This window comes from Salvelinus namaycush, chromosome 39 (assembly GCF_016432855.1).
Source record: "Salvelinus namaycush isolate Seneca chromosome 39, SaNama_1.0, whole genome shotgun sequence".
Classification (NCBI taxonomy): domain Eukaryota; kingdom Metazoa; phylum Chordata; class Actinopteri; order Salmoniformes; family Salmonidae; genus Salvelinus; species Salvelinus namaycush.
In genome coordinates this window covers 20100985-20111795 of record NC_052345.1, presented here as the reverse complement: position 1 = coordinate 20111795, position 10811 = coordinate 20100985, and the positions used below count along the sequence as shown (strand labels likewise).

Genomic DNA, 10811 nt, shown 5'->3' with positions numbered 1-10811 from the left:
AACCTAACTGCATCCCCAGGCCCTGGTATATCACCAGACTGCATACAAACCTAACTGCATCTCCAGGCCCTGGTATATCATCAGACTGTACAAAAGTAACTGCATCCCCAGTCCCTGGTATATCATCAGACTGTACAAACCTAACTGCATCTCCAGTCCCTGGTATATCACCAGACTGTACAAACCTAACTGCATCCCCAGTCCCTGGTATATCACCAGACTGCATACAAACCTAACTGCATCCCCAGTCCCTGGTATATCATTACACTGTACAAACCTAACTGCATCCCCAGTCCCTGGTATATCACCTGACTGCATACAAACCTAACTGCATCCCCAGTCCCTGGTATATCATCAGACTGTACAAACCTAACTGCATCTCCAGTCCCTGGTATATCACCAGACTGCATACAAACCTAACTGCATCCCCAGTCCCTGGTATATCACCAGACTGCATACAAACCTAACTGCATCTCCAGGCCCTGGTATATCATCAGACTGTACAAACCTAAGTGCATCCCCAGGCCCTGGTATATCACCAGACTGTACAAACCTAACTGCATCCCCAGTCCCTGGTATATCATCAGACTGCATACAAACCTAACTGCATCCCCAGGCCCTGGTATATCATCAGACTGTACAAACCTAACTGCATCCCCAGTCCCTGGTATATCCCCAGACTGTACAAACCTAACTACATCCCCAGGCCCTGGTATATCACCAGACTGCATACAAACCTAACTACATCCCCAGTCTCTGGTATATCACCAGGCTGTACAAACCTAACTGCATCCCCAGTCCCTGGGATATCACCAGACTGCATACAAACCTAACTGCATCCTCAGTCCCTGGGATATCACCAGACTGCATACAAACCTCTCCTAGTGAACAGAATATCACAGGGTCATAGCAGCAGTAGTCTATATAGATACTGACTCTCCTAGTGAACAGAATATCACTGGGTCATAGCAGCAGTAGTCTATATACATACTGACTCTCCTAGTGAACAGAATATCACAGGGTCGTAGCAGCAGTAGTCTATATAGATACTGAGTCTCCTAGTGAACAGAATATCACAGGGTCATAGCAGGAGTAGTCTATATAGATACTGACTCTCCTAGTGAACAGAATATCACAGGGTCATAGCAGCAGTAGTCTATATACATACTGACTCTCCTAGTGAACAGAATATCACAGGGATCAGGTAGCTCACAGACGAACCACAGTGGTAGGATAGTTAAAGGAAAACTCCACCCCAAAACCATCTTTTGGTATTTGTTTCAGGAAGTCAATTCATGATTCTCAGTTGTGACTAGATGGAGTACAGTTACGACCTGAAGTTACTTTTCGTAGCAGGTTAGGTGAGCAATTTAGCTAACCCTTTTCCTAACCTTAACCTCAGTCTCCTAACCTGCTACATTAATTCTCCTAACCTGCTATGTCCATGAGGCAGAAATATTGGGCTAGTTTGTTTTGCATGGCCAGGTGCCCCGGGTGCGTGGAGATTTCACTTAAGGACAAATGGAATGGACTACAATGTGCAAACCCCACCTCCTCTTTACCAGATAGGTGGACACTACAGTACTACTGAGGTGGATCAGAGATGGTAACCTCCTCTTTACCAGATAGGTGGACACTGCAGTACTACTGAGGTGGATCAGAGATGGTAACCTCCTCTTTACCAGATAGGTGGACACTACAAGACTACTGAGATGGATCAGAGATGGTAACCTCCTCTTTACCAGATAGGTGGACACTACAGGACTACTGAGGTGGATCAGAGATGGTACCAGATAGGTGGACACTACAGTACTACTGAGGTGGATCAGAGATGGTAACCTCCTCTTTACCAGGTGTTCGCTGTAATAGACAAAGCCTATTGAAAACCAAAAAGACTAAAGAAGAAAACTAATTTAAATAAAAAGGTTAAAGGCTCTCAAAACCCTCTGATGTTCTGACTGACAAGTTGTGTTATCTACCATCCATTCACCCAATTAGAAGACCTCCCCTGACACCCATTCACCCAATCATTAGACCCCTCCTGACATCCATTCACCCAATCAGAAGACCTCTCCTGACATCCATTCACCCAATCAGAAGACCCCTCCTGACATCCATTCACCCAATCAGAAGACCTCTCCTGACATCCATTCACCCAATCAGAAGACCCCTCCTGACATCCATTCACCCAATCAGAATACCTCTCCTGTCATCCATTCACCCAATCAGAAGACCTCTCCTGACATCCATTCACCCAATCAGAAGACCCCTCCTGACATCCATTCACCCAATCAGAAGACACCTCCTGACATCCATTCACCCAATCAGAAGAGACCTGTCCTGACATCCATTCCCCCAATCAGAAGACCTCTCCAGCCATCAATTCACCCAATCAGAAGACTCCTCCTGACATCCATTCACCCAATCAGAAGACACCTCCTGACATCCATTCACCCAATCAGAAGAGACCTGTCCTGACATTCATTCACCCAATCAGAAGAGACCTGTCCTGACATCCATTCACCCAATCAGAAGAGACCTGTCCTGACATCCATTCACCCAATCAGAAGAGACCTGTCCTGACATCCATTCACCCAATCAGAATACCTCTCCCGATACCTTGTGTTATCTACCTTCCAGCCCTCCATTCAGAATAACTCATTTCTGTAAGTACATAGATGTATATAATGAATGTCCACTAGTGGCTAACGTAGTTCTATACAGTTTATTCAGATAATGTTGCATTAATCAAATCATTTTTACAATCAACACATTGTGGACTAATAAGGGTTCATACTTGTATTCAATGAATCACATTTTAAAATGTGAATCTGATTTTAGACATGACCATGTCTCCAGAGGAAAAAACTAAAACAAAAGTAGAGGCCTATTTTTTAGTTATATATAATATTCATATAAACAATATGATTTAATGTGCCATAACACAACAGTCAAACATCAGTCAGAACACAGTGACTCATCAGAACACAGCCCGTCTATTCTGTCATGTGATTTCAGGTCCTCTGTCCGGGAAAATGTCTTTCCACAATTAGGTTCCCTAACTAAAACTCTTTCCAAACTGTGAGCTTACCCTCCCCTGTGTGTGTATGTCCACATGCCTTTTCAGGTTCCCTGGCTTAGTAAAACTCTTTCCACACTGGGAACAATGGTACGGTTTCTCTTTAGAGTGTATTATCTTATGTATGTTCAGGCTATCCAAGTCAGTAAAACTCTTTCCACACTGGAAGCAGTGGTAAGGATTTTCTCCTGTGTGTGTCCTCTCATGCTCCTTCAGGTTATCTGACAATGCAAAATTCTTTCCACACTGGGAACAGTGGTAAGGCTTCTCTCGAGAGTGTATTCTCTTATGTTGATTCAGGGTCGCTGAATGGGAAAAACTCTTTCCACACTGGGAGCAATTGTGTGGTTTTTCCCCTGTGTGTGTCCTCTCATGTGATTTTAAGCTTTCTGACAATGTAAAATTCTTTCCACATTGGGAACAGGGATACGGCTTCTCTCCAGAGTGTATTTTCTTATGTTTGTTCAGGTTCCCTAAATGGGAAAAACTCTTTCCACACTGGACGCAATTGTGTGGTTTTTCCCCTGTGTGTGTCCTCTCATGCGATTTTAAGTTTTGTAATAACCTAAATTTCTTTCCACAATGGGAACAGGGGTAAGGTTTCTCTCCAGTGTGTATTCTCTTATGTTTTTTTAGGTTACCTAAATGGGAAAAACTCTTTCCACACTGGGAGCAATTGTGTGTTTTTTCCCCTGTGTGTGTCCTCTCGTGTGATTTTAAGTGTTCTGACAACCTAAAATATTTTCCACACTGGGAACAGGGGTAAGGTTTCTCCCCAGTATGTATTCTCTTATGTTTTTTTAGGTTCCCTAACTGCGCAAAACTCTTTCCACACTGGGAGCAATTGTGTGGTTTTTCCCCTGTGTGTGTCCTTTCATGTAATATTAGTTCATGAGTTCGTGAAAATCTCTTTCCACACTGGGAGCATTGGAAAGGCTTTTCTCCTGTGTGTTTTCTCTCGTGCTCTTTTAGGTTCCCTAACTTGGTAAAACTCCTTCCACACAGGGAGCAGTGATGTCGTGTCACTGGTTTGGGAGTCTCTGGGTCTGGTTCCCCTGAAGGACTCTTCCGTCTGTCAAAGGGAAAGTCTGGTCTCTCTCCTGCCAAAGACAAACAAATTTAGTTAAACAGAGACCAGAATGAAACCATATGATAAAACAGTCTTCCTATTGAGGTTTAATCCAGACTAGATATTTCATTATAACACAACATTTGGATCCTGGATGCTGATTGGTTAATAGCCGTTAGTTATTCACAATACTACTTGGGTAATGGCTGTTAACAGTTCTATTTGAATCATTCCTACACATCCACTGTCCCACAGCCCAATCAGGCAATTAATCAACTAATCTCCACTGTTCCACAGCCCAACCAGGCAATATATAAACTAATCTCCACTGTCCCACAGCCCAACCAGGCAATTCATAAACTAATCTCTACTGTCCCACAGCCCAGCCAGGCAATTCATAAACTAATCTCCACTGTCCCACAGCCCAGCCAGGCAATTCATAAACTAATCTCCACTGTCCCACAGCCCAACCAGGCAATTCATAAACTAATCTCCACTGTCCCACAGCCCTGCCAGGCAATTCATAAACTAATGTCCACTAGAAAGAACTATCTAGACATTATTACCCCATGTTTATAGCCTAGCATTTGGTTTGCAACAGAGGGGATTCCTTAATATTAATTAATATAAGCTCCTGTGACCATGGCCGATGGGACAAGAAGAAAATAACAGAATGAAATAACAAGCCGAAGTGGCAAACTGAGGCAACAACGAACACTGGTGATAGTGTGGTCTGATATAGGAACACTGGTGCTAGTGTGGTCTGATATAGGAACACTGGTGCTAGTGTGGTCTGATATAGGAACACTGGTGCTAGTGTGGTCTGATATAGGAACACTGGTGTGGTCTGATATAGGAACACTGGTGCTAGTGTGGTCTGATATAGGAACACTGGTGGTGGTGTGGTCTGATATAGGAACACTGGTGCTAGTGTGGTCTGATATAGGAACACTGGTGCTAGTGTGTTCTGATATAGGAACACTGGTGCTAGTGTGGTCTGATATAGGAACACTGGTGCTAGTGTGGTCTGATATAGGAACACTGGTGCTAGTGTGGTCTGATATAGGAACACTGGTGTGGTCTGATATAGGAACACTGGTGCTAGTGTGGTCTGATATAGGAACACTGGTGGTGGTGTGGTCTGATATAGGAACACTGGTGCTAGTGTGGTCTGATATAGGAACACTGGTGCTAGTGTGTTCTGATATAGGAACACTGGTGTTAGTGTGTTCTGATATAGGAACACTGGTGCTAGTGCGGTCTGATATAGGATACACTGGTGCTAGTGTGTTCTGATATAGGAACACTGGTGCAAGTGTGGTCTGATATAGGAACACTGGTGTGGTCTGATCAAATCAAATCACATTTTATTTGTCACATACACATGGTTAGCAGATGTTAATGCGAGTGTAGCGAAATGCTTGTGCTTCTAGTTCCGACAATGCAGTAATAACCAACGAGTAATCTAACCTAACAATTCCACAACTACTACCTTATACACACAAGTGTAAAGGGATAAAGGATATATACATATATATATGAATGAGTGATGGTACAGAACGGCATAGGCAAGATGCAGTAGATGGTATAGAGTACAGTATATACATATGAGATGAGTAATGTAGGGTATATAAACATAAAGTGGCATAGTTTAAAGTGGCTAGTGATACATGTATTACATAAAGATGGCAAGATGCAGTAGATGATAGAGTACAGTATATACATATACATATGAGATGAGTAATGTAGGGTATGTAAACATTATATTAAGTGGCATTGTTTAAAGTGGCTAGTGATACATTTTTACATACATTTCCATCAATTCCCATTATTAAAGTGGCTGGAGTTGAGTCAGTATGTTGGCAGCGGCCACTAAATGTTAGTGGTGGCTGTTTAACAGTCTGATGGCCTTGAGATAGAAGCTGTTTTTCAGTCTCTCGGTCCCTGCTTTGATGCACCTGTACTGACCTCGCCTTCTGGATGATAGCGGGGTGAACAGGCAGTGGCTCGGGTGGTTGTTGTCCTTGATGATCTTTATGGCCTTCCTGTGACATTGGGTGGTGTAGGTGTCCTGGAGGGCAGGTAGTTTGCCCCCGGTGATGCGTTGTGCAGACCTCACTACCCTCTGGAGAGCCTTACGGTTGTGGGCGGAGCAGTTGCCGTACCAGGCGGTGATACAGCCCGACAGGATGCTCTCGATTGTGCATCTGTAGAAGTTTGTGAGTGCTTTTGGTGACAATCCGAATTTCTTCAGCCTCCTGAGGTTCACAACGCTGTATGTGTGGGTGGACCAATTCAGTTTGTCCGTGATGTGTACGCCGAGGAACTTAAAACTTACTACCCTCTCCACTACTCTTCCATCGATGTGGATAAGGGGGTGCTCCCTCTGCTGTTTCCTGAAGTCCACAATCATCTCCTTTGTTTTGTTGACGTTGAGTGTGAGGTTATTTTCCTGACACCACACTCCGAGGGCCCTCACCTCCTCCCTGTAGGCCGTCTCGTCGTTGTTGGTAATCAAGCCTACCACTGTAGTGTTGTCCGCAAACTTGATGATTGAGTTGGAGGCGTGCATGGCCACGCAGTCGTGGGTGAACAGGGAGTACAGGAGAGGGCTCAGAACGCACCCTTGTGGGGCCCCAGTGTTGAGGATCAGCGGGGTGGAGATGTTGTTACCTACCCTCACCACCTGGGGGTGGCCCATCAGGAAGTCCAGTACCCAGTTGCACAGGGCGGGGTCGAGACCTAGGGTCTCGAGCTTGATGACGAGTTTGGAGGGTACTATGGTGTTAAATGCTGAGCTGTAGTCGATGAACATCATTCTCACATAGGTATTCCTCTTGTCCAGATGGGTTAGGGCAGTGTGCAGTGTGGTTGCGTCGTCTGTGGACCTATAGGGGCGGTAAGCAAATTGGAGTGGGTCTACGGTGTCAGGTAGGGTGGAGGTGATATGGTCCTTGACTAGTCTCTCAAAGCACTTCATGATGACGGAAGTGAGTCCTACTGGGCGGTAGTCGTTTAGCTCAGTTACCTTAGCTTTCTTGGGAACAGGAACAATGGTGGCCCTCTTGAAGCATGTGGGAACAGCAGACTGGGATAAGGATTGATTGAATATGTCCGTAAACACACCAGCCAGCTGGTCTGCACATGCTCTGAGGACGCGTCTGGGAATGCCGTCTGGGCCTGCGGCCTTGCGAGGGTTAACACATTTAAATGTTTTACTCACCTCGGCTGCAGTGAAGGAGAGCCCGCAGGTTTTGGTAGCGGGCCGTGTCAGTGGCACTGTATTGTCCTCAAAGCGAGCAAAAAAGTTATTTAGTCTGTCTGGGAGCAAGACATCCTGGTCCGCGACGGGGCTGGTTTTCTTTTTGTAATCCGTGATTGACTGTAGACCCTGCCACATACCTCTTGTGTCTGAGCTGTTGAATTGGTCTGATATAGGAACACTGGTGCTAGTGTGTTCTGATATAGGAACACTGGTGCTAGTGTGTTCTGATATAGGAACACTGGTGCTAGTGTGTTCTGATATAGGAACACTGGTGCTAGTGTGGTCTGATATAGGATACACTGGTGTGGTCTGATATAGGAACACTGGTGCTAGTGTGGTCTGATATAGGAACACTGGTGCTAGTGTGTTCTGATATAGGAACACTGGTGCTAGTGTGGTCTGATATAGGAACACTGGTGCTAGTGTGGTCTGATATAGGAACACTGGTGCTAGTGTGTTCTGATATAGGAACACTGGTGCTAGTGTGGTCTGATATAGGAACACTGGTGCTAGTGTGTTCTGATATAGGAACACCGGTGCTAGTGTGGTCTGAAATAGGAACACTGATGTAGTCTTATATAGGAACACTGGTGTGGTCTGATATAGGAACACTGGTGCTAGTGTGGTCTGATATAGGAACACTGGTGCTAGTGTGGTCTGATATAGGAACACTGGTGCTAGCGTGGTCTGAAATAGGAACACAACATATAGGAACACAACCTATCAGAGGAACACAACCTGCTGATACAGACACCTCACAAGTCCTCAACTGGCAGCTTCATTAAATAGTACCAGCAAAACACTCCGGGATGCTGGCCTTCTAGGCAGAAGTCATCTGTCCAGTGTCTGTTCTTTTGCCCATCTTAATCTTTTATTTTTATAGGCCAGTCTGAGATATGGCTTTTTCTTTGCAACTCTGCCTAGGCCAGCATCCCAGAGTCGCCTCTTCACTGTTGACATTGAGACTGGTGTTTTGTGGGTACTATTTAATGAAGCTGCCAGTTGAGGACTTGTGAGGCATCTGTTTCTCAAACTAGACACTACTATACTTGTCCTCTTGCCCAGTTGTGCACCGGGGCCTCCCACTCCTCTTTCTATTCTGGTTAGAGATAGTTTGTGCTGTTCTGTGAAGGGAGTAGTACACAGCGTTGTACGAGATCTTCAGTTTCTTGGCAATTTCTCGCATGGAATAGCCTTCATTTCTCAGAACAAGAATAGACTGACGAGTTCCAGAAGAAAGTTTGGTTTCTGGCCATTTTGAGCCTGTAATCGAACCCACAAATGCTGATGCTCCAGATACTCAACTAGTCTAAAGGCCAGTTTTATCGCTTCTTTAAATCAGCACAACGGTTTTCAGCTGTGCTAACATAATTGCAAAAGGGTTTTCTAATGATCAATTAGCCTTTTAAAATGATAAACTTGAATTAGCTAACACAACGTGCCATTGGAACACAGATATGTTCTGTACGCCTATGTAGATACTCCATTAAAGATCAGCCATATCCAGCTACAATAGTCATTTACAACATTAACAATGTCTACACTGTTTTTATGATCAATTTGATAGTATTTTAATGGACAATTTATTTTGCTTTCTTTCAAAAACAAGGAAATGTCTAAGTGACCCCAAACTTTTGAACGGTAGTGTATGTTAAGTCACTTTTTGGAAACGGAACAGAGAAAACAAGGGGTAGCTTGCTCTCTACGTCGTCTGATTCTAGACATATCAGTCATCATCCTAGGGCCCTCCGTTGAAGAGGTAATGATGAGCCAACTCCGAATATTCAAAGTTAAAAACAAATTTAAGGCGGTACTTACTGGTGTTAATCAGATCTCCTATCTCCTCATCTTCATCTTTCAATGTGACAGTAATCTCTCCTTCCTTCTTCACTCCAAAAACTGCATCCTCCTCTTTCTCAGCTTCCTCTTCTTTCACAGTAACATCCTCCTCCTCTTTCACTCTGAACGCGTCTTCCTCTTCTTTCACTGAAACGTCTTTCTCTTCTTCTTTCACTGTAACATCCTCACCCTCTACTTCTTGTTTTACTGCGACATCCTCCTCTTTCTTCTCCTCTTTCACGACAATGTTCAGCCCCAGAGTTTCTTTCTCTGTCCAGCAGACTTCCTCTTCTTTAACAGGAGGGGAGTAGTTTAGGGAGCTCATGTTCGGGGATGTTAGCTAGCTAGCTATCATTAGCGACTAGGCTAATGCTAACTTAACCAGCCAGCTACAATAGCTGACTAATAAAAAATAACGTAATATTCAATTAAATAGGTTACCAAGTAGATACGACAGAAGTGTGTCTAAAACACAGTAGCTAATATACGCCGAAAGCGTATAAATAGCTTGAATCTTTCGGCTATGTTGGCTAACAAGCTACGGAGGTGGTTGACGAGCTGTTTATGAAGAACCGTCCACTAGATTATACGTCACGCTGGCAGCATCGCCTGAAAGACGCACATCGCCGTCTGCTGACTGGAGTGGAAAACGCAGTTGAGGATCATATTTTATTTTCAGACAAATATTATTTTAAATGGTTTTAATTAAATAATACTATTATATTGAGACATACAAAGACCTGAATGTGTTGATTGATTAGTGCGAATAAAAAATGTTTACTACAGCACATGTAAGGCAGTTTCATTAAGTCAAACAACATCTAAATAAGTAGCTAGCTACTGTAGGTCTATACTGTTCCTACAAGGTGTAACAATACATCATGTAGATGTATATAATGAACAGACTAGGTCTATACTGCTCCTACATGGTGTAACAATACAACATGTAGATTCCAAGAACACAGGATGAGATGTTACTATCCTTTGTGCAAGCACTTCCAAGAGTTCATGAACAGTGAGACTGGTGAAATTTGGGGAGCGCATCGTCAGTAGTGTACCTTTGGTTCCTAGGGTGTTTCGGCCTTTCACACTATACACCCTCCACAAAGGCGGCCAGCGACAGGGTGATCAATCCTACACTTGCGTCCCATTCCCAATTAGTCATAGGAGTTGCCTTGTTGTTGATAGCCAACATCCCATGGGACTATGCATGGCAGGGGCGTCTTCCTCCCTGAGTCAAGCATTGTTGACCGCATACCTCCTGGCCCTCTCACTTCGGGGCCCAGCTGGGGTCTTTCCTCTTCATCCAGAGCCATTGACTGCTATAGATGTATATAATGAACAGACTAGGTCTATACTGCTCCTACATGGTGTAACAATACATCATGTAGATGTATACTACCTTTCAAAAGTTTGGGGTCACTTAGAAATGTCCTTGTTTTTGAAAGAAAAGCACATTTTTTGTAAACAGTTTGCGGGCCTTCTTGTTCTTTAACAAAGCTTTTGTAAACAGTGTTTTTGCATGCAGCAATTCAACCATGAAGGCCTGATTCACGTAG

General features: G+C 44.0%; 1 protein-coding gene across 1 annotated transcript; it reads right to left on the bottom strand.

Moving 5' to 3' along the window:
• Positions 1–2746: 2746 nt before the first annotated feature.
• Positions 2747–10568, bottom strand: LOC120032746 (zinc finger protein 135-like). The gene is made up of 3 exons (XM_038978932.1): positions 10504–10568; positions 9232–9245; positions 2747–4179 (listed from the first exon to the last, which is right to left on the bottom strand). Exons 1-3 carry the CDS (start codon positions 10566–10568, stop codon positions 3059–3061), a joined length of 1200 nt encoding a protein of 399 aa, XP_038834860.1. The 3' UTR covers positions 2747–3058.
• Positions 10569–10811: the final 243 nt, after the last annotated feature.

Excerpts from the sequence above, each read along its gene's own strand:
- LOC120032746 (XM_038978932.1), bottom strand. The coding sequence starts at position 10,568 with ATGGCTCTGGATGAAGAGGAAAGACCCCAGCTGGGCCCCGAAGTGAGA.